Below are 23244 nucleotides of genomic sequence, written 5' to 3'. Positions count from 1 at the left end.
CTTGACAGATGGATGGTAGCCACTGGGACCAAAGGGGGCTTAAGGAAACCTTTGTATCTTTCTGCAGGAAGTTTCCCGGAAATTATTTCTAGGAGGGAGTCTAGTCACAGCTTAACAAGAAATCGGTGCTTCCTCTGGTCCAGTGGAAGCTGGCTCCTGTGGGTCGGAAGCTTCTAGGGAACATCTGTTGGGTCTGCTTGCCCAGAGTGAAGGATTTAGGGTTGGTGGGACCCTACTCCTAGGACCACCCTCCTCTTGCAAAGATAATATTTAAAAGTTGTTTACCATTTCGTTTGAACAGTTTTTAAGTTTTATATATCCCTGAAGGTAGAGGGGCAGTATTATTACAACTAAGCAACTGAAATGCTAAGAGATTACATGATGAGGGTGAGGTTCTCCAGTGGTTAGACCCAGAGAATAACCACAAATTTAAAGATGGGGGAATTCATCATAATTCCATATCCTGTCCTGAACCTACCTCTCTTCCTGAGTTTAAGTTTGTCATTTAGCAACCTTCCAACTATCCATTTTACTCAAGTTTTTTTTTTTTGGGGGGGGGTGGATAGATTTTTAATTGCTTTTCATTTTAATTCATTTGAAGCTCAGGCAGCAATAACATATGCTTTGAATAATAATTACTTGAATACTGATATTTTGGGGTTCAAGCCAAAGTAAATAAAATCTGCCAAAAATGATACAAAATTCCACTTATAAACAAAAGAAATCATAGACGAGGGACACACAGAGTTTCAAATTATTCAGCCTCTTTCACAAATGCCTAAAAATCTAATAAGTAGCTCCCACCCCTAATGGACTATCACATCCCTATTTAGTTTCTTATTTGCCTCTGTCAGACTGATCCATGGGTTTCGTCTCCAAGTCATCAAAACAAGACTCGGCATTGATCACTGAAATTTATGACACTTTGAAAGGCTGCACCTGATTAATGGCACAGCACACTCTATATATTTTTCATAGTGACACTCATTCAAAGTCAGCACTGGTAGCATGTTAAAATTGTGGGATGGGCTTCCCCGGTGGCGCAGTGGTTGAGTCCGCCTGCCGATGCAGGGGACACGAGTTCGTGCCCCGGTCTGGGAAGATCCCACATGCCGCGGAGCGGCTGGGCCCGTGAGCCATGGCCACTGGGCCTGCGCATCCGGAGCCTGTGCTCCGCAATGGGAGAGGCCACAGCAGTGAGAGAGAGGCCCGCGTACCACAAAAAAAAAAAAAAAAAAATTGTGGGAGAAGTTTTTTTTTTTTTCCCCTACTAAAGCACTTTCTTATTTTTCCCATACTCTACAAGAGATCTAGAATTCCAAGCAACTTTGGTCTTCTCCTAGAAGAAACCCAAAGTGAAGATAAAATCTGGCTTGGAATGCCCTCCTTCTCAGCTGAACAAAGAATCTGTGAAAAGAAAAATGGACTTACCCCATAGAACAGGCCAAAATAGGGAGAGATGTCAGGTTTGAAAATGTTGATGAGGGATAAGATCTCATCTTTGTAGCCCCAGAGCAATTCATCCACCGTGTGGGTCACAAAGAGCTTCTGCTGATACGCCTTCAACAGGGCCTCGATGAGCTCGTGGAGAAAGGGTAGCTGGGCCCATTCCATGGCGGTCTGAGGAACACAGGCACATTCAGAGAGCAGTGTCCCCACCCCACTCTCCTACTGCCCCTTCAGCAAAGGGGGCTGCAAACGTAAACGTAAAACGTTGAGATCAAACAGCTGAGAGGTTAACCAAAGAGCTCCTCTCTGGCTGAGTGTGAAGAATAAGACTCTTCACTTATTGTCCTTTCTCAGTATTACATTTTGTAACTGTCATCTTAGCATCCTCACCTGCAACTCTCGAGCTCTCCCAACACCACGGAAGGGGAAAAACTCTTGCAATATATTGGCATCTTTAGCCACAAGGTGGCACCATCTTCCTCCTGATCCGGGTTAGAGGCTGGGTCCCCATAAACTCTGCCCCACTAGCCAGCTGGCCAGGGCCAGACCTGGGATCTAACACTTTCCAGGTCCTGGGTCCACCGTAAGTGTCCAGCTGCATATGTAGCAGTCACCCAGGAGTTGGAGTGGGAACCTCAGAGGGGATAGAAGAAGTCTCCTGGGCCTCATGTGAACACACAGGAAGAAACTGTGAAAAAAATCCTAAAACTTACATTTTGTCACCATTTGAAAAGACCACATTTGAAAGACCTCAAAAAAAGTCTGAAACGAACTTTAAAGAAGGGGGGAAAATATACATACACACACACACACACACACACACATATATATATAAATATATTTTTTAAATATATATGTATACACACACACACACACACACACACACACACACACACACACACATAACTTAATAGCTCCTAAAGGTAAAACCATAATGGCCTTAGCTTTTTCCTTTCTTCTAAAATCCACAATAATGAGATTTAAAATGCCTACTTACCAGTGCAGGAATATTTAATGTTCTAAGTAAGTCAACTTTAGGGTCTCCAACAGATTTATCTCGTTCAAAAACATAGGCCTTGTTGCTCACAGCAGATATTGTTGTTCCATTATCTCCAAATTGAATATCTTCTTTGTTTCTGAGTTCCCTAAAAGAAGAGGATTTCGTTTGAAAATAGGCAACACTTTACTAAGTAATACTTTTCCTTTCTTTCAGCATCAAAGTTATTTTCAATATAACATTCCCAATACAACCCATATTGGGGGAGACTGCAGATACTGACCCCCTAAACACTGGAGATTTAAGCTATAATGTGAAAAGGAAATGAGGCCCCGGAGAGAGGAAAGAAGTGTTGTTTTGGGCTTCCCTGGTGGCGCAGTGGTTGAGAGTCCGCCTGCCGATGCAGGGGACACGGGTTCGTGCCCCGGTCCGGGAAGATCCCACATGCCGCGGAGCGGCTGGACCGTGAGCCATGGCCGCTGAGCCTGCGCGTCCGGAGCCTGTGCTCCGCAACGGGAGAGGCCACAACAGTGAGAGGCCCGCGTACGGCAAAAAAAAAAAAAAAAAATTGTTGTTTTCATTCTTTCCCCTCATAATTTGGGAAATGCAATGGTCAAGGGTCACCTTAACTAGGGAATCAAAGCCAGTGAACTCTCTCCTGGGTTATAGCTTGGTCGCGAAATATTTTCAAATTTTTCAGTTCATAAATTCAGTTTCAATTTCAATGTGTTTAACGATGTCTTTTTTTTTTTTTTTTTTGCGGTATGCGGGCCTCTCACTGTTGTGGCCTCTCTCGTTGCGGAGCACAGGCTCCGGACGCGCAAGCTCAGCGGCCATGGCTCACGGGCCCAGCCGCTCCGCGGCATGTGGGATCTTCCCGGACCGGGGCACGAACCCGCGTCCCCTGCATCGGCAGGCAGACTCCCAACCACTGCGCCACCAGGGAAGCCCTAACAATGTCTTTTTATTTCTAAGTTGAATTCAATTAAAAATCCATTTAACAAAACGAATGCCTAAGGTTTAGTAAATTAGAGGAGTTCACTCCTGGTTTTGATATCCATTTCAGCTTGGTGCCTGTGAGTGCCCCCAAATGAGGTATTAGCAAAGTTGGTAGGAGGTGTCTGGTGCCAGGCCTGAGACTAGGGTGAGGGAAGTGATGCACCTGCCTTGGGTACAAAATGTAAGAGGTGCCCAAACACTCAGCAGTCAAAACAAATAATACTTTAATGCAATTTTAAAAGATCAAAATTAATGCTAAAAATTCATGATGAACAAAATATCAAAATCTTATATAAAAACAGGACTGATGTTTTGACAATCAAATGTCTCATGCCAGTCCTGAGCCTGCCTGGTCCATGGTAGATGGTCACTAAATTGCCATGTCTATTCCTTCTCTGCCGCTTACGTTCTTCTTCCTGTTTCATCAAGGGCTGTGTTGTCTCACCTGGTAGCCCTGTGTCTCCTGAACCTTTGAACTGTAGCTAATTGGAACTGAGATGTGTTGTAAGGGTAAAATACACAGCAGATTTCAAAACCAGTACCAAAAAAAAAAAAAGAATGTAAAATATCTCAACTTTTTTATATTGATTACATGTTGAAATGATACTATTTATTTATTTTTTTATTTATTTTTTTATTTATTTATTTATGGCTGTGTTGGGTCTTCATTTCTGTGCGAGGGCTTTCTCTAGTTGTGGCAAGCGGGGGTCACTCTTCATCGCGGTGCGCGGGCCTCTCATTGTCACGGCCCCTCTTGTTGCGGAGCACAGGCTCCAGACGCGCAGGCTCAGCAGTTGTGGCTCACGGGCCTAGTCGCTCCGCGGCATGTGGGATCTTCCCGGACCGGGGCACGAACCCGTGTCCCCTGCATTGGCAGGCAGACCCTCAACCACTGCGCCACCAGGGAAGCCCGATACTATTTATTTTTTAAATTGAAGCATAGTTGCTCTACAATATTATATAAGTTATAGGTGTACAGTACAATATAGTGATTCACAACTTTTAAAGGTTATACTCCACTTATAGCTATTATAAAATATTGGCTATATTCCCCGTGTTGTACAATATATCCCTATAGCTTATTTTATACCTACCAGTTTGTACCTCTTACTCCCCGACCCCTCCCCCCTTCCCTCTCCCTGCTGGTAACCACTAGCTTGTTCTCTATATCCGTGAATCCTTTTTGTTATATTCACTAGTTTGTTGTAGCTTTTAGATTCCACAGATGAGTGATATCATACAGTATTTGTCTTTTTCTGACTTATCTCACTTAGCATAATGCTCTCCAAGTCCATCCACGCTGCTGTAAATGACAAAATGTTGTTCTTTTTTATGGCTGAGTAGTATTCCAGTGTGTGTGTGTGTGTGTGTGTGTGTGTGTGTGTGTGTGTGTGTGTACCATATCTTCTTTATCCATTCAGAAATGATACTATTTTAGACAGAATGAGTAAACTAAAAATATATTATTAAAACTAATTGCATCTGTTTCTTTTTTTTTAATGTGGCTACTAGGAAAACCTGGAACGACATATGTGATTCACATTATATTTCGATTGAACAGAGCTAATTTAGACACAGGTACGAAGGCATTAGGCAGTGGGGCTACCACCTTCCTCCGGAGGCCTTTCCCAACCACAGCCACACGTGGGGTTTCTCATCCCTGAACACCCATGGAGCCTGGCACTCAGTTATAAAATGCTTAGTGACGTCATTTAGATTGTGAAGAAATTAGCTTGAAGCCTCAGGTAGATTGCAAGTAAGCTTAAGAAACTTGTATGCCTCAAATCTTTTCTAGATTTTAAAATAAAAATAGACAAGCAAACAATAAACAAATGCATACCTATACGTAAAAGCAGATGAGTCTTTGTTCTTCTCTAGTACTTAGCACTAAGCTACACACGGTAATATAAATATCTGAGACTTGTACAGCTCTTCCAAGGGTTTGACCACACTACGCCATCTGATATCATTTAATCTTTCTAACAAGCCTGTGGCACACACGGAGCAAGTGTTTTCGTCCAACTTTTATAGATGGGGACTCAGGGCAGTGGAAGAGTCAGAGCCTAAGCTCAAGTCTTCTAATTCTCGCCTAGTACTCTCTCCTCTGAATCAGATGGTCTCTCCTAGTAGGTGCTTACTAACTGTCTGTAGGATGAAACCAATGAGTGCCTCTAGCAATTGCCAAATCTAAATAAGTATGAGAGAAAAAAAGTCCACGCCCTTCCAGTTTGCGAGGAATACGTACAAATACTTGTTAAAAGCCTTGCGCAGTTTGCAGTTCGGGGTGTTTGTACTGGACGTTTGCTTGTTAGATACTCACTCCCCTTTCTGCTGGTCAGAGCCCTCATTTTCTTTCCTCTCCTGCACTGGGCAGTGGTGTGGTACCCAGTTCCTTTTCCTTGGCCCCGTAATCCTGCGCACAGAGCCTCAGGATGGAAAACACAGTAGACAGACGTTTTCTCCCAGGACGCACAGATGACCCATGGGCTCCTGTGACTTGGGTCTACAAAGCTTCCCCGGCCCCTGCCCCTTTCTTCTTTACAGGTTTCCTTGGGATCTGTAACCCACTTTATGGCCTTCCAATACATTGCTCTTTTTACTGAAATTAGAGGTTTCTCTTGCTTGCAACCAAAAACCCTCTCATAGAGAAATCATAACCCATGAAGAAACAGAGATTCAGCTAACGTAACTTTCCCAGGACTAACCAAGAAGTGTCAGACCCGGGTTTAGACTCTTGGTAGCCTGACTTCATGTCCAAGGTCTTCCTTGAGTCTACACCTAAGTGAATGCAAAGGGATTTGTTAGAAGCTGGAGGAAAAAAAGAAATTTCAAAGGCAAATCCCTGTCTGAGCCAAGGCAGGTGCCTGCAGAGAGGGCCCCGCCCCCTCTCTAGTCCCAGAGCCGCCCTCCAGGGAAGGGGAAAGGACAGACTTCTCCAGGAGAAGCTGTGTATAATCGGGGCCCAGGATCCCAGCTTGGCCCTGCTGACCACCAGGGAACTAGAAGTAGAAAAAGCGACCCCAGGGTGAATGCCAGTTTCCTTGCACTCACAGAAAGCTGGGCCCGGTAGTCAAGAGCTGGGATTCATCACAGATTCAGAAGCCAGGGACCAACACTGCCAAGTTTTCTAACTGATGACGAAAATCGATGACCTTCCCAAGACTTTTTGTTGTTTTCACTGAGCCTTAGGTCATACACCTAGAGGCCTGAGTAATTCCAAGTCTAGAGCCTGCTTCGTTTATGTCTATGTATGTTTACTGACTTTGAAGATGACTTTTAAAATGTTTTCTTTACTGCTTACCCTGTAAGAACCTGATGTTTTAAAGGGAAATTGCACATGGATGTTCCCATCGCTTTCTGCCTCGTAACTTGACTTGGTTTCTCAATAAACTTCAAAAAGTCAAAGCCAAGGGTTCCCAAACCACAAAAACATTTCATTCCCTTGGCAGGCACAAAGGGTTCATGTCAGGTCACTCAGAGCTAACCAGGAGACTTCCCTCAGTCACCAGCCGTCCTCGGGCATGGCCGACACACAGCCTTTGCTGAGCCATCTAACTGAAGGGAGACAGTGCCACAGGGCTGTCAGGAGTGGCCTGCAGCTCTGCAGAGGCCATGAAAACCGAGGGGAGGGATGGCAAGGGACCTCCGTCTCAAAACAACATGTGACAGTCAGAGGAAACCCAAAAGGCTTCCCCTTCCAAGCACTCCTGTCACGCTGGTGACCCTAGGGAGGTCACAGAGAAAGGAGAGGGAGTTTAGTAACAAGAGCAACAAGTCTCGTTACCCAAATCTCCCGATAGCTGATCAACCATAGTCAGCTAGAGGCAGGGTGCTGTCCTGGTGAACAGCAGACTGAGAGCAAGAAGTGATGGATTAGTGCTTTACTGTATCGGAGAAGACCAAAGAAGCTTCCAGAAACAGAAACCAAATTAAAAAAACAAAAAGGCAAAGCAAAATCGCAGGCCTAGACAATTAATTAAGGAACCATACTTGAGAGTGCCTGGTATAGTCCCTGGTACTTAGTAGATACTAATTAATCCTACTGATTGATGTCAAACGCCCCAGGACATCACAGGCGCAGAATACAGTTTACTATTTGTTAATCACAATGATAGCCCTAGTCACTAAGAAAAGGTTGATTATGCCCCATGAACTGTTTAATCTGGCAGGAAAATACATAATTGATTTTACAGATATTTCATTTAAAACCTTTTTTTAAAAGAAGTTCTTACTTTTTAAAACAAAAAAGAATTTTTAATCTCCTGAGTGTTTAGGCAAAATCTCACCATCACAGAAGGCAAAAAATACGCCTGAGATAAGGAAACCAAAAGGAATAATTTTAATCAATTGGAAAACTAACATCTCTGCAATATCTAATTCCTCAGAGGTGTTGGATAAATTAGATACATTCAATACCACCATATAATCCAATGTCCCAAGTCATTTCTGTTCTCCATTCACCCAATGCTCTCTGTTGAGGATTCCTATAAGAAGTGACTGAACACACTGGGTAGAGTCTGGGTTGAGATCTGATTGTCAGGCTTGCATTCAATCCTGGCTTCATCCGTTACTAACTTCTGTGCCTCAGTTTCCTCATCTGTAAAATGGAAATAACAGCATCCCTTCCTTGTAGGGTTGTTGTGAGAATTAAAGCCACATAAGCTTGTCATCCAGTTAGAACACTACCTGGCACATACTAAGTGCTTTAGGAAACATTAACTACTAATATCATGTAGGAGGGGGCTTGTGCTAAGTTCTTGAGATGGAGAGATGTTAAGACCTGGGTCCTGTCCTCAGCAGAGCAGAGCAGGCTGCCGTTTAAAGGGCTACCTCACATGTAGAAAGAGCTCTGAAGCTGACCCCAAGGTGCTAGGTCGCGGGCAGGGGGTGGTGGGCAACTGGAATGGGTGTCCTGAGGGAACACTGGGCAGGAGCACACTTGGTTCCAGAAGGAGTAGGCTTCCCGGGAGTGGGAGGGTGGAGGGGCTCCCAGACAGAGGCAGAGGGAGAGCAAGGCAGGCAGCATCGCACGACAGCAAAGGATGTGTTTCCTAAGTGGAGGGTGAGAAAACTGTGGTGGGGCAGAGGATGACGCACTGCAGAGGCGGTTTAGAAAAAGCAGCCAGGACTTCCCTGGTGGCGCAGTGGTTAGGAGTCTGCCTGCCAATGCAGGGGACACGGGTTCGAGCCCTGGTCTGGGACGATCTCACATGCCGCGGAGCAGGTAGGCCCGTGTGCCGCAGCTCCTGGGCCTGCGCTCTGCAGCCCGTGAGCCACAACTGCTGAGCCCACACGCCACAACTACTGAGCCTGTGCTCCGCAGCAGGGGAGGCCGCCGTGGTGAGAGGTCCGCACACCGCAGCGAAGAGTAGCCCCCGCTCGCCACAGCTAGAGAGGGCCCGCGCGCAGCAATGAAGACCCAAAACAGCCAAAAATAGATAAATAAATAAATAAAAAGCTTCTTCCAACTTCGTGTATGTTAAAAAAAAAAAAAAAAAAGAGCAGCCTGCAGCTCGGGGCATGGCAGGGAAGTGAAGTGCAGTCAGAGTGGATGGGACGACCCAGAAGAGAGGTCAGAGCAGGAAAGCCGGCCAAAGGCGGAGTCTGAACAGCGGGTTGCTGAACTTTCTATCACCACTGCCTTGTCAACTAGGAGAAAGACTGAAAACCCAGAGTCCAGAACAGGACTCGGAGAAAAAGCACTGGGTAGGGGGTGGGCGGTGGCCCGTGTTTGTTGGCGATGTATAAGAAACAGCTTCACTGCTGAAGACGCAAATGGTTCCCCGTTCTCCAAGTGTTACCCTGACCCTGCTGGCTCACCCAGGACTCCACATGCATTTAAAACCCACCTGGTCGCCACCTTTTTGTACAGGATAAGAAGCAGATCTTTTCCTATTTTTCTCACTTTTGATTTTTAAAAAAACTGATTTATCTACAGCTATTTCTGTTTCTATTTTGAGAAAAACGGTCCTATCAGAGTAGAGTGAGTCAGGTTTAGAAAAAGAGATAAGCATCCTCTTACAATAATGGAAACAGAAACCATGGCATTTAAATTTTTTTCTACCATCTCTTTGGTATTTAAAAAAAAAAAAAAAAAAAATATATATATATAGCTTGGCTCAGAGTTGAGTAAAGGACCAAAGGAATAACAGTACAGCATTTGAAACCTTAAACTAAATTCCTATCTTGGCTAAATTGTAAGGAGACAATTAGATCCATAAGAAATTAAATGTGAAAAAAAGAGAACTACAAGAAAATAGACTTGAATATCAAACCTTTGAAGGAAGTGGGACTTTTTAAACTCAGAAATGATAGAAAAGTTCATTACAGAATAGATTTGGTTACATATAAATTTTAAAATTAAAAATGCAAACAAGGGCTTCCCTGGTGGCGCAGTGGTTGAGAGTCCGCCTGCCGTTGCAGGGGACACGGGTTCGTGTCCCGGTCCGGGAAGATACCACATGCCGCGGAGCGGCTAGGCCCGTGAGCCATGGCCGTTGAGCCTGTGCGTCCGGAGCCTGTGCCCCGCAACGGGAGAGGCCAAAACAGTGAGAGGCCCGCGTACCGCAAAAAAAAAAAAGCAAACAATAGAGAAACAGTTGCCACAATTGTGACACAGGGTTAACATCGTTATTATATAAAAAGCTTATGGAGTGGCATGAACACACCGGAACCCAGACAGGCAAACTGGCAAAGGACAAGAACTAAGAATGTGGAAACACAATCGGTTGGCAAACATGAGGAGAACATTCAATCCATGCGGTAATCAAAGGATGGAACGAGAACTGATAGACATATCCAATAAAAAGGGAGTGGTTAAGTATAGTAATATATTTCCTCTATCTTTTGAATATTATCATCACAAAAATATATTTGTATAATGACTAACACATACATGGGAAGATACCTCTGATGTAATATTAAGTGAGTAGAATATACACGTATGTACATGAACATGCATAAGTATATACAGTATAACCATGTAAAAGTAAGACACAACCATGTGAAAATGACTGAGAATCTATCCATTAGCACTGGTTATCTTTGAGACAGTGAAACCATGGAGGGTAGCAGTAGTTTTTTTACTTTACTTTCCTGTACTTTCAACTTTATCTTTGCTGCTTATATATATTACTTTTATAATATAAAATATATTTTACTCTTTTAAAGGTAATGCTATATACGATATTGTACATGTTGATTACTTTATAATCCAGTATTACTTAATGGTCAGTGAATAATAATTTAAAAACACTTATGAAATATTTGTCCCTCACATCTTTTTCCTTACTATCAAAGCAGTAATAAGACCTTATAAAAGAAATTAACAATCCAAACAGCAAAACTAAGAAAGTCAAGGACAAGATGTTTAATGGGATACTGTAAATTCAGCAAATACATGTTAGAAACATGAAAGTTAGTTGATAGAGCCCTTGGACAAATTAATTTTTAAAAAAATTCTTGAAATGCTAAATAGTAGGCAAAATAGAAAAAGAAACCGGACAAAATGAAAAATCTCAAAAAGTTTGCAGAAGCCATTGGATACACAATTTTAGGCAAATAGGTCACTAAGCAACAGGATCGTGAGGCAAATCAGCTTTGTGTCAACAGACCTGTTCCAGGGCTGCCCCATCCACAGCTTAATAAAAATGTAAATAACGCACTACATTCCTTAAACCAGACTGACTGGCTTTTTATCTACATGTGGAACTTCTGCCATCTTTTTCCAAAAACACTAATATTCTGAACTCATGAATACGTGAAAGCCATGGGGAATGTGCCACTGTAAATTGTGTGTCCAATCAATCAGGCCCTGCACTGCCCAGCGTGGCCTCCCCATCTCAGAGACTCCCACCCCAGGCCAGTCCACACTGACCAATGGGGGGCCGCATGCCCTCGCCTTCTTTGCACACACACAGCTGACTCAGTCTGGACGGAACCCGTGGGACTATCAAATACTGGGACAGAGCTACTGGAATGTTCTGTCTTTCCCATGTAGCTAAACAATAGCATAATTAAGTCATAAGTGACAGAGATCAGATCCACCAAATGATTACAAAAGACCCATTAGAGGGGCTGTAGGTCTCCCTAAAAAGCCAGGTTTTCCTACAAATCCCAGTTCGCAGCCCACTCAACCCTACTAGGAACACTTAGCAGTTTGGAATGCACATGTGAGTAGCCGTTCCTAAACAAAGTCACTCATTTTCAGGACCCTATTCCCCTTTCCTGAACCTGTCCTTGGGTCCTGGGTTTCCCTGACCCAGTCCTGGGGTTCCAGCTGAGCCACTTGTGTCCTGTGGATTTAAACCACGGCTGAGGATGTTTCATTCACTTATTCTATAGATATTCACTGGACGCTGGATATTCAGAGATGAAAGGATTTGGTTCTTTCCTTTCACTTTATCACATACCAGGCAGAGTGCATTCAAAGTCAGGGAAAATCTAGGAGAGAACAGAGAGAGGTGGTGGAGTTCCTTCTTGACTGAGGGAACGGCATGCTTACTGACAGGGTAGGGTGTCTAGGGCTGTAAAATTAATGGGAGTTTGGTTAGAACCGTGCTGTCCACTATGGTAGCCACTAGCCACACGAGGCTTTTACACACTTGAACAGTGGTTAGTCCTAAATTCAATGTGCTATAATGTAAAATACACATGGATTTCAAAGACTTCCTATGAAAAAAAGAATGCAAAGTGCCTTGTTAATAATTCTGAATATTGATTACATGTTTAAATGATACTATTTTAAGTAGTTTGGAGGTACATGAAATATTCAAATTAAGTTCTCCTGTTTCTTTTTACTTTTTTTTTAACGTGACTCCTAGAAAATTTTAAATTACATATGTGGCTCATGTAAAGGAAAAAAAAATGTTGCCTGCAATTACAGTTCCACAAGGATCAAGCCATCAGCCACTGCAGTAGCTCACCGAGAGTGAGCCTGAGGGGAATTCAGGATGGAGAAAAACAGGTAGCATTCCGTGCTTTGGATATCAGCCCCTAGATAGTCAAGGTTCATATCTAAGGAAATATTTCAATGACCCTAGATTCTTGCATTTTCCCATACAAAGAAAACAACTTAAATCATTAACTTGAAATGTCTATGCTTTGTGATTAGCAGTAACTTTTTGATGTTCAACTATGCGTTTCTTTCCAGCAAAAAAGTTCGCATATATCCTGGCCCCTCCCTTACCTCTTTGGGACAGTTTCTCAGAGCTATCTGAAAGGCTGCCTCCTGGGCTATAGGCCTCAGTAAGACTAAACTCAGCTCACAGCTCTTATGTTGTGCCTTTTTTTTTTTTTTTTGGCAGCCATGAAGACCCAGAGCAGACTTCTCTCCTTCGCCTGAATTCTACAAGGATCCAGAGCCTTGACACCAGCAGGGCCCCTTGTGCCAGTCTGCCTCCTCAATGAGTCCCAACAAATTTAAGTGAGTCTCTCTTGGTACCGGATCTCCCACTCTTAGCTGAAGATCCTGAGTTTATTCAGAGGTTGTTAAACTCCTCACTATGAGGGGAAGGTTATCCTTGAACTTAGGTTCCAGAAGAGGTGCCTATATTTGCTCAACTGAAAGACACTGGGGTTACCCTCAGGTGATAAACACTGGGATGAGTTTGCTCAGCTGAAAGACCCTAAGGAGGCTTGGACTAGGTGATTAAGTAGGAAGCTGACCTGACATCCTTCCTCAATTTGGCTACCTTAACAGACTCTGTCGGGATAAAAGTGAAGATATCACATGAAAGCTTTGCTCAGAGGAAGAGGGACAAGGGTCCTCCCAGTCAGTTATGGCTTTCTCAGGCAACTAAGACATTTATGGGAGTGATGGAAGCAGAGTCCCATAAGGAAACCCACTCATTAGTATAAAACGTGCTTGTCTGGGGACCACGTATGAGAGAGTTGGCCACTCACTGATCCCAGCACCAATGGTTGTTTTAGAAGAGACATGTAGAAGAGCAGAAGTGACTCTAGGGTAACATCTAGAGGGGTTAAGCTCACAAGCAGCACATTGCCCATCACACAATTTCATTAGTAAATTTTATTCCTGACAAATTCAACTTTAAAATAGGAAACAGTTTCTCAAACAGAGAAATGAGGGGTATCAGAAAGCCAACCTCCAACTAACAACTAAAACCCAGCCAGGTTTAGGATGTACAGAATTTATACTTGCAAGTACTTAAGTGAGAACTCAGGAAATCTCACCCTAAAAATGGCTGAGATGGGGCTCTTTTTGACATTCCAAAACTGGTTTTTGCATACCCAGTTAGAGAAAGCCAGCTTGATAAAATATCTTTTCAGATTTCTGACCTTAAAGGAACAAAAGCCCTCTTAGGACTTAGGAGGAACTTGCATTTCTCTCCCTATGCCTTTGAGATGTAAATGTTCCACCTGATCGTCTTAGGCATTTTGTTCTGTGTTTTGAGAGTGTGGGGCCTTTAGGGACTTTCCACCCCCTCACTTGTTCCCGTAAACCAATTCTTCTCCCTATCGTGCGCCACTCCTTCTCCCTATCGAAACCAATTCTTCTCCCTATCGTGCGCCACTCCTTCTCCCTATCGAAACCAATTCTTGGAGTTTTTCAGTTGACGGGGACTTGCCAGACAGCGGGTAATTTTCCAGTTGCCCGTAACAGGTATACGCCCTAACCGCCACAATGAACAAACAACTATAACGGCCTGAAGGTGGGACAAAAGTTCCTAAGCCAATGAATTCAAAAGTCACCACATTTACCCAATCATTGTGAGAATATACCCGCCCTATGAGTAAATAAACCTATAAAAAGTATGTGATTCCGCTTTTAGGGGTTCCCCATCGGCCTCCTGCGTGAGGTTCAGGGAACCCCGGTGCATCGGCTCCTAATAAACCTCTTGCGTGTTGCAACGGCTCTCGACTCTTGGCGGTTCTTGGGCGAGTTGGAATCCTTCGTAGACCGTTTGGGTCTAACAAGAGCACACTGTCCGCCATCAGGAAAGTACACATACGATGTACATTTGACAGCCCATCAAATAGACTGGGATTCCAAACAGTCTTTTTGTCTGGCTGTGCCAGCTCTCAGGAAAATTTGTCATAAGGGGTCCCAGTTCATAAGGGACCTTTGTCTTCTCAACCTTCGTTGCGTCCACCTGTACAACAAAGGCCTTTATTTTCTTAGACTATTTTTTTTTGCAGTACGCGGGCCTCTCACTGTTGTGACCTCTCTCGTTGCGGAGCACAAGACGCTCAGGCTCAGTAGCCATGGCTCACGGGCCCAGCCACTCCACGGCATGTGGGATCTTCCCAGACCAGGGCACGAACCCGCATCCCCTGCATCGGCAGGCGGACTCTCAACCACTGCGCCACCAGGGAAGCCCTCTTAGACTACTTTTCGGAGTAAATTTTCTGGATCTTCTGAAGGCTGCATCCTTTGCACTCTCTTGTTGCGGGTGCCTGTTGCATCTTACTGGTTATCACTATTAAGATACTACTCATCAATGACCAGACAATGGATCTTTTAAATTGAAGAAACTTCTAAATTGGTAAATTTTTAGAGAGCTCTCATTATAAATAGCTGTTTTATTGGTACCTATGAAAAGAGCAAATTAAAAGGTAGATACAGAGGTTTATTAACAACTTCTGAATAAACTATGGGAATTCTTAAGATTCTAACCTTAAGAATTTCCACAGTTTAAAATAAAATAAAACAAAACGATTTGGGAAGCCTTATTTGTAGTCTTGGCTTTCCCTTGATGGGTCTTAGGATACTAATAAAAACATAAGGTTAATTAACGTTAATCCGGTTGATTAACAAGGGAATAGGAAATGTTGAGGGGGAAGTCAAGAGACTGCTTTCCAACAAGGTGGAAATTTTAAAGGGACTCATCCCAGCAGGATAGAAATCTTTAGATGGTGATTTAAAAATGCGATAAATAAAATGGACATTGATGAGATTAAAACAAAGGCTTCAGGGAATTCCCTGGTGGTCCAGTGGTTGGGACTCTGTGCTTTCACTGCCGAGGGCCCAGGTTCAATCCCTGGTCAGGGAACTAAGATCCCGCAAGTCGCACAGTGCGGCCAAAAAACAAAATAAAACAAACAAAAAAAACAAAGGCTTTGATACAACATTACCTAAAGTTGAATGGGCCAAAGAGACCCCCTATTGGTACCCCCAACATTAAAGGGCCGCGAACAAGTCTGGTTTATTTAGCCCAGTAAAAAAAAAAAAATTTTTTTAAGGCTGGAATAAAATTATACTAAGATACCTAACCAGCAATTGCTTGAGGCAACAGTTAGGCTAATTAATCAAGTTAAAGATTGACAAAAGGGCCTGGGTCACTTGGCTAAAGTTAAAGGTATAAGAGTTGATAGAATTGAGGTAAAATTTTATTTTTTTAAAATTGGCGTATTTGGGGCTTTCCTGGTAGCGCAGTGGATAAGAATCTGCCTGCTAATGCAGGGGACACGCGTTCAATCCCTGGTCCGGGAAGATCCCACATGCTGCAGAGCAACTAAGCCTGTGCGCCACAACTGCTGAGCCGGCACTCTAAAGCCCGTGAGCCACAACTACTGAGCCCGTGTGCCACAACTACTGAAGCCCGTGTGCCCTGAGCCCATGCTCCACAACAAGAGAAGCCACCGCAATGAGAAGCCCACGCACCGCAACGAAGAGTAGTCCCCGCTTGCCACAACTAGAGAAAGCCCACACACAGCAACAAAGACCCAACACAGGCAAAAATAAATTAAAAAAAAAAATTGGCATATTTGAATGGGCTTTCTGTGAGATGGTTACATCTCTTTTGCCTGATTATACCGTGGGATAGACATTATGTCTCACTGGGGAATGCTTCTCCTGCCTGGTATTATTATACAGAGCATATAAATCTGCCCCTAAGGCAGTATTAATTAAACATACTAAAGGAAACAGAGCTACCTGAGCCCCCACAATATGAAACAAAAACTGGGGGCTAATATTCAGGGCCTAATAAAGCAATAGTGGAGATTTTTTTTGCCCCTAGGGTAAATTGGTCTGGGTTTGACTTGTGCACTCAGAAAGAGGGCCTTTGTTGAATGCCTTGTGCAAACTTTTGAAGGCATGATAAAATGAACCCTAAAGTTCTAGAACATAGAACTCCTAATTTCCAGTTTAGCTGGAAATCTTCTCATTGATATAAAAAAGCAAATTAAAGAAAATGTAGTTGCATAAATCAATCATTTGATATCATTTAGGCAGACCAGTTCTTTGGGGAATTGAAAGCAACTGTCTTTGTAAAAAGGCTAAGTCATCTAAGCAAATAAATTTAACTTACATCAACTGTTATTTATAAACTAGTAAGTTTATATTGTAATACCTGATTCATGACTAAGTTATAAAATGAAGTTATGAGATCTCTGGTTATGTCTGTTATATGTCTGTGTGTACATTATAGATATGTCTCTACCTCCAGACAGTATCATCAATATTAATTTATAAAGGAGCCCTATTTAACTGACTTACAGGAGGTACTTAGAAATTAAATATTTTTGAATGTAATAGAAACTAACCCAAATGAATTTCAAGTTCATGTGATCTGGGAAATGTTCAATATTAAATTAATATTTGGTTTAAAGTTTAAGTTTGTTGGTTTAATTAATACAGACATGTCTTACTTTTATTGAACCTAGTCAAATATGTTCATATTATTTCTGTTTTAAAATTTATCAGCAAGAAAAATAGCTTGGAATGATGGCTGACTTGGTCTAATGTCTCCTGAAATTTTCATGGGTAATCTAAATATAATTGTTGGAAACAAATGAGTTAAACAGATATAAATGGGATAAGAGCCATTTAGTGTACTGTTTAAGAATTATTATGTTTTATGGTATGTCTACTTAAAAATAGTTTCTCCAGATTTTTTTTTTTTTTATGCGTTACGCGGGCCTCTCACTGTTGTGGCCTCTCCCGTTGCGGAGGACAGGCTCCGGACGCGCAGGCTCAGCGGCCATGGCTCACGGGCCCAGCCGCTCCGCGGCATGTGGGATCTTCCCAGACCGGGGCACGAACCCGTGTCCCCTGCATCGGCAGGCGGACTCTCAACCACTGCGCCACCAGGGAAGCCCTCTCCAGATTTTTGGTAACTTGAAACTTTAGAGTTTTGCTAAGTTAAGTTAAACAATAGAAATGTACTAAATATCTAGATCATTCCCAAATAAAGATACTGAAAAACTGATTACTAAAAATAGGCTTCCTTTTATAGAGAAATTAAAGATATTTAGCACCATTAATAAATGTTTTGTGTCACATTGAAAATTTTTCCATAAAAGGGCATGTTTTTATTTATTTTTATTTTTTAATAATTATTTTTTAAAGATCTTAATTTTTAAAATTTATTTATTTTTGGCTGCGTTGGGTCTTCGTTGCTGCACGCAGGCTTCCTCTAGTTGCAGCAAGCGGGGGCTACTCTTCGCTGTGGTGGGGGGGCTTCTCAATGTGGTGGCTTCTCTTGTTGCAGAGCATAGGCTCTAGGTGCGCAGGCTTCAGGAGTTGTGGTGCGTGGGTTCAGTAGTTGTGGCTAGTGGGCTCTAGAGCACAGGCTCAGTAGTTGTGGTGCATGGGCTTAGTTGCTCTGCGGCATGTGGGATCTTCCCAGACCAGGGCTCGAACCCATGTCCCCTGTATTGGCAGGCAGATTCTTAACCACTATGCCACCAGGGAAGCCCCAAGGGCACGTTTTTAAAAATCATAAATGGTATTTATAAGTTTTCCAATCTACAGAATGCTAACATAAAAGTACATAATTGTTTACTTCTTAGTTTTCACTAGAAATTAAGGTTTTAAACATTTTTAATTTTTATTGAAGTATAGTTGACTTACAATATTGTGTCAGTTTCAGATGTACAGCAAAGTGATTCAGCTATATATAGATATATATCTATATATACATATTGATATATATTCTTTTTCAGATTTCTTCAGATTCTTATCCTCTATAGGTTCTTTTTCAGATTGTTTTCCAGACTCTTATCCTTTATAGGTGTGTATAAATCTTATACACACTTATAAGGTGTGTATAAGTCTTATCCTTTATAGGTATATAAATTCTTTCTAGGTGTGTGTGTGTATATATATATATGTGTATATATATATATATTCTTTTTCAGATTTTTATCCTTTATAGGTTATTACAAGATATTGACTATAATTCTCTGTGCTATACAGTTATGATTCTAATTATTCCTTAAAATGTTGTATTGTCACAGAAATAACCAAGTTGCTTTGTCAACTACACTGTAATCAAATCTTTAACCATGCCATTTTAAGTCTTTTGTTATTTATAGAGTCATTGTTTTACTCTGATGCTTTTACAAAAATGAAAATCTTCAAGAAAATTCATAAAAAGGACTTTTTGACAAATACAGGTTTCTGATGACTTTTAGATCATACCACTGAACTGGGTAAGAAATTATAAAACTCTAATAGAAAACCTGATGCGTTTATCAAGATCAACAAGAATTAATTATATGGAACTGAATGAACTGAAAAATATGATTTATAATCTTATGATTTTTTTCTGAAATATACTGGCTTTTAATCTTTGTGTTCCAGAAAACCTTTCCTCTTATGCTAACTATGATATGTGGCAAGTTGATGAAGTATACCTCTGCAAATGAAGATGAAACATTTATCTTTTTCTCTCTACCTAATCTCTCCAGAATTTGGCTTCTCTAACTGGCTCCCCTCTGGACTTGATGGCTTATTGAGATCCAGATTACAACTAGTTATACTAATCGTTGTTTTAATTTGTTCTCTCTTTGTTGTTTCCAAACTATTTATACGTTTTGTCTCTCTGCTATACTATCTTATTAATGTTACTCGTTATTTTACTTATATTCTGTTTTATCAGATTGTTGTATCCTGCATTACCTGATGTGTAACCAGGCCTCCAACAAAATTAATGACGGCTAAATATCTTGAGGCAATTGATCACACATATATATATGATCACATATATACAGATAAAGTTAATTGTAATAGTGCAACTTTAAATATGGGAAGAAACAACAAGGGGAAAACATTTCCTGGATCATAATAGAGTAGTAAAACAGAAGATCCAGAGGATTTTAGGTTGGTTAGGTTAATAGGGCCTAAGCCAGATATAGCATATGAATGGCCTATCACTAAGATCCTTGCCTGACCTAGGAATAAGCATTCCTAGGGCTGTGGGACAAATTGGTCACGAAATGCCTCCCAAGCCTTGGTCAAATTTATGACCAACGTGGGGCACTGTAAACAACAAAAAAATGTTGCTTGCCCTTTTAGTTCTATAGGATCAAGCCATTAGCTCCTGCAGTTGCCTACCAAAACTGAGCCTGAGGGGAATTCAGGATGGAGAAAGACAGGCTTTGGATACCAGCCCCTAGATAATTAAGGTACATACCTAAGGAAATATTTCAATGACCTGAGACTCTTGCATCTTCCCATACATAGAAAAGCACTAAAATCATTAACTTGAGATGTCTGTTTTTGTGATTAGAAGTAATCTTTTGATGTTTTGACTACATGTTTCTTTTTCCTGCAAAAAGTTTCATATATATTCTGACTCCTTCCTTACCTTTTTTTTTTTTTTTTTTTTTTTTTGCCGCACCTAGTGGCATGTGATCTTAGTTCCCTGACCAGGGATCCAACCCGTGCCCCCTGCATTGGAAGTGTGGAGTCTTAACCACTGGACTGCCAGGGAAGTTCCCCTTCCTTACCTCTTTAGAACAGTTTCTCAGAGATATCTGAGAGGCTGTCTCTTAGGCTATAGTCCTCCGTAAGACATAGAATAAACTCAACTCACAGCTCTTATGTTGCACGTTTTTTTGTGTGTGTGTGGTACGCGGGCCTCTCACTGCTGTGGCCTCTCCCGCCGCGGAGCTCAGGCTCCGGACGCGCAGGCTCAGCGGCCATGGCTCACGGGCCCAGCCGCTCCGCGGCATGTGGGATCTTCCCGGACTGGGGCACAAACCCGCGTCCCCTGCATCGGCAGGCAGACTCCCAATCACTGCGCCACCAGGGAAGCCCTGTTTTTTTTTTTTTAAGTTGACACTCATATTAAATTTCTATTGGACAGTTCTGATTATAGCATAGAATTAGCTCTGGTTAGAGAATAAAATTCTAGGTTGAGAGTGCCAAAAACTTAAATTAAAATCAAACAAAGAGGCTTTATATACAGAAGAAGCTGGGGTGCTCAGGCCTTGAACATCACACAGGGAGAGTCACTAGGACCCTGAGCAGAGAAGGAAAGGAAATGCCAGCTGTGTGCTTTGGAAAATCACTGCGGCAGTGAAATGGGAGAGACCAGGGCAGGGTGAAAACCGGAGGCAGGAAAACTCATGGAGCAAAAATGAAATATCAGTGAGTGACCAATCTGCCTTCCAACCTACAGGATCTGCTCTTGGGATTCTTACCTTCGCTGTGCCTTGGGCCCTGTGGCAGCCTGGTAGATCCTTTCTCAGATAAATGTCTTTACATACAGAAAATAAAATATCAGGATTACAAAGGAAACCAATGACTGAAATACAGGTGTCACTGTAAAAATCTGTGATATGGCAATATGTGTGTTTCTTTACTGACATTTTAAATAAAATGTAGCAGCAGGTCTAACAGCTACTGTAATTTTTTTTTTTGCCTGCGTTGGGTCTTCGTTGCTGCACACAGGCTTTCTCTAGCTGAGGCGAGCGGGGGCTACTCTTTGTTGTGGTGCATGAGCTTCTCATTGAGGTGGCTTCTCTTGCGGAGCACGGGCTCTAGGCGCGCAGGCTTCAGTAGTTGCAGCACATGGGCTCAGTAGTTGTGGCTCGTGGGCTCTAGAGCACAGGCTCAGTAGTTGTGGCACACGGGCTTAGCTGCTCCGCATCATGTGGGATCTTCCCGGACCAGGGCTGGAACCCGTGTCCCCTGCGCTGGCAGGCGGATTCTTAACCACTGCGCCACCAGGGAAGTCCACAATTACTGTAATTTTTAAGTATTTATGAACATGAATGATATTTTGAGCAACCGCTATCATGAGACACAACGATATCTGTGTTTCCATTAGTGGTGAAGCCACGGTACTGCTAACACTGCTGTGATCTGTTGCCTACATTTATACTCAAAGGAAATGCTAAATTTTAGTGAGTGGTTAGTGAAAATGAACTGTAATTTTTCCCCCCAAGTCACAGACCACCTGGAATTCTATCCATGACTCCTTAGGGATTCATGGATCAAGGGTTAAGGACCCTTGTGAGATGTTCTCAGGCTTCCCTAAGGAGTCAGTTTAGGTCCCTCTAAGATGGGAACATGCAGGAAGTAATGGTAACAGTTGGACGCTATTTTATTTCTAGGATTTATTTATTCCCATGACCACATCTACAGCAGCATATTAAGGCAGCAGACACAATGGCCCAGAAGATGTCTTCATGGAACACTGGGTTTCCTCAGGTTGTGGTTAGAACCCATGTCTTTTTCTCAATGAAGATAATGATGACAGGAACAGGCCCAGGAGACCCAGAGGGAAGACTGTTTGTTGGGGGTTTTCTTTAGTTCTCAGGTGAGTTTATTCTTGCAGGGAGGAAGTCATCCGTCTCGCCAGAAGGAATTTAGTTACAAAACAAAACCAGGAAAAGACAAATACTGTACGATTCCACTTACATGAGATATCTACAGCAATCAAATTCATAGAAACAAAGTAGAATGTTGGTTCTTAGGGGCCCAGGGTGGGGAGAAAAGAAGAGTTATTTAATGGCTATATAGTTTCAGATCTGCAAGATGAAACAGTTCTGGAGGTCTGTTTTGCAACAATGTGAATATATTTGACACTACTGAACTGCACTTAAAAATGGTAAAGATGGTACATCTTTTTTTTCTTAATAATTTTAAAAAAATTAATTAATTTATTTATTCTTTTATTTTTGGCTGCATTGGGTCTTCGCTGCTGCACGCGGGCTTTCTCTAGTTGTGGAGAGTGGAGGCTACTCTTTGTTGCAGTGCACAGGCTTCTCATTGCGGTGGCTTCTCTTGTTGCAGAGCACAGGCTCTAGGCGTGCGGGCTTCAGTAGTTGTGGCTCGCAGACTCAGCAGTTGTGGCACACGGGCTTAGTGGCTCCGCAGCATGTGGGATCTTCCCGGACCAGGGCTTGAACCCGTGTCCCCTGCATTCGCAGGTGGATTCTTAACCACTGCGTCACCAGGGAAGCCCAAGATGGTACATCTTATGTGGGTTTTTTTTTTTTTTAATCACCATAAAAATGGTTAAAACTGCAAAATAAACAAACAGGACGCTCAGAGCCTAATTCTGGCTCAACTTCTAACTGTCACGAAGCTGGACAGACTCAAATGCAGGCCTGGTTCTACCCAGTACCTGGAGTTTCTCGAGGTTTTAAAGGTATAAAAACGCTTTTGAAAATGAGGACCCAAGTGTTGTTTATCTTTTAAAATTCTACTATATAATGATAAAGCTCATCTTTACAATTCTGGGTACTGATTTCCACAGAAGGGACCAAGATAATCCCCTAAGACTAAGAATAACATCAAACACTTAATTAGCGTTAATTCTGTGCCAGGCAGTAGTCTAAGTACTTTATACATACTTGACTCACTTAGTCCTCATAACAATCCCATGGTGGATGTCCTATTTTCATCCCCACTTTACAGATAAGGAAACTGAGGCTCGGAGGACTAGTAAGTGGCAGAGGTGAGGTTCACAACAGGTCATTCGACTCCAGAGTCAAACCATGAGCACCTGAGGCAGGGATCGGGATTTTTATCTCTCAAGTCCAGCGCTGGGACAGTGCTGACGCACAGTAAATGAATCAGGGGGCGACCATTTATTGAG

General features: G+C 42.5%; 1 protein-coding gene across 2 annotated transcripts in view; it reads right to left on the bottom strand.

The window, feature by feature from the left end:
- Positions 1 to 23244, bottom strand: part of SCARB2 (scavenger receptor class B member 2) — a 67809-nt gene that overhangs the window by 24532 nt on the left and 20033 nt on the right. The window contains exons 3-4 of one of the 2 annotated variants that reach the window (XM_065877854.1): positions 2447 to 2594; positions 1432 to 1620 (exon numbers count right to left, since the gene is read on the bottom strand). The exons of the other annotated variant lie outside the window; for it this stretch is intronic. Coding sequence (XP_065733926.1) covers positions 1432 to 1620; positions 2447 to 2594 — 337 coding nt within the window. The remainder of the gene's footprint in view (positions 1 to 1431; positions 1621 to 2446; positions 2595 to 23244) is intronic. 2 annotated transcript variants of the gene reach the window in all.

The sequence above is a fragment of the Phocoena phocoena genome, chromosome 5 (assembly GCF_963924675.1).
Source record: "Phocoena phocoena chromosome 5, mPhoPho1.1, whole genome shotgun sequence".
In the NCBI taxonomy this organism is placed as follows: Eukaryota; Metazoa; Chordata; class Mammalia; order Artiodactyla; family Phocoenidae; genus Phocoena; species Phocoena phocoena.
Note: the sequence above shows the minus strand (reverse complement) of the source record. Positions and strands in the feature narration are given on the sequence as shown.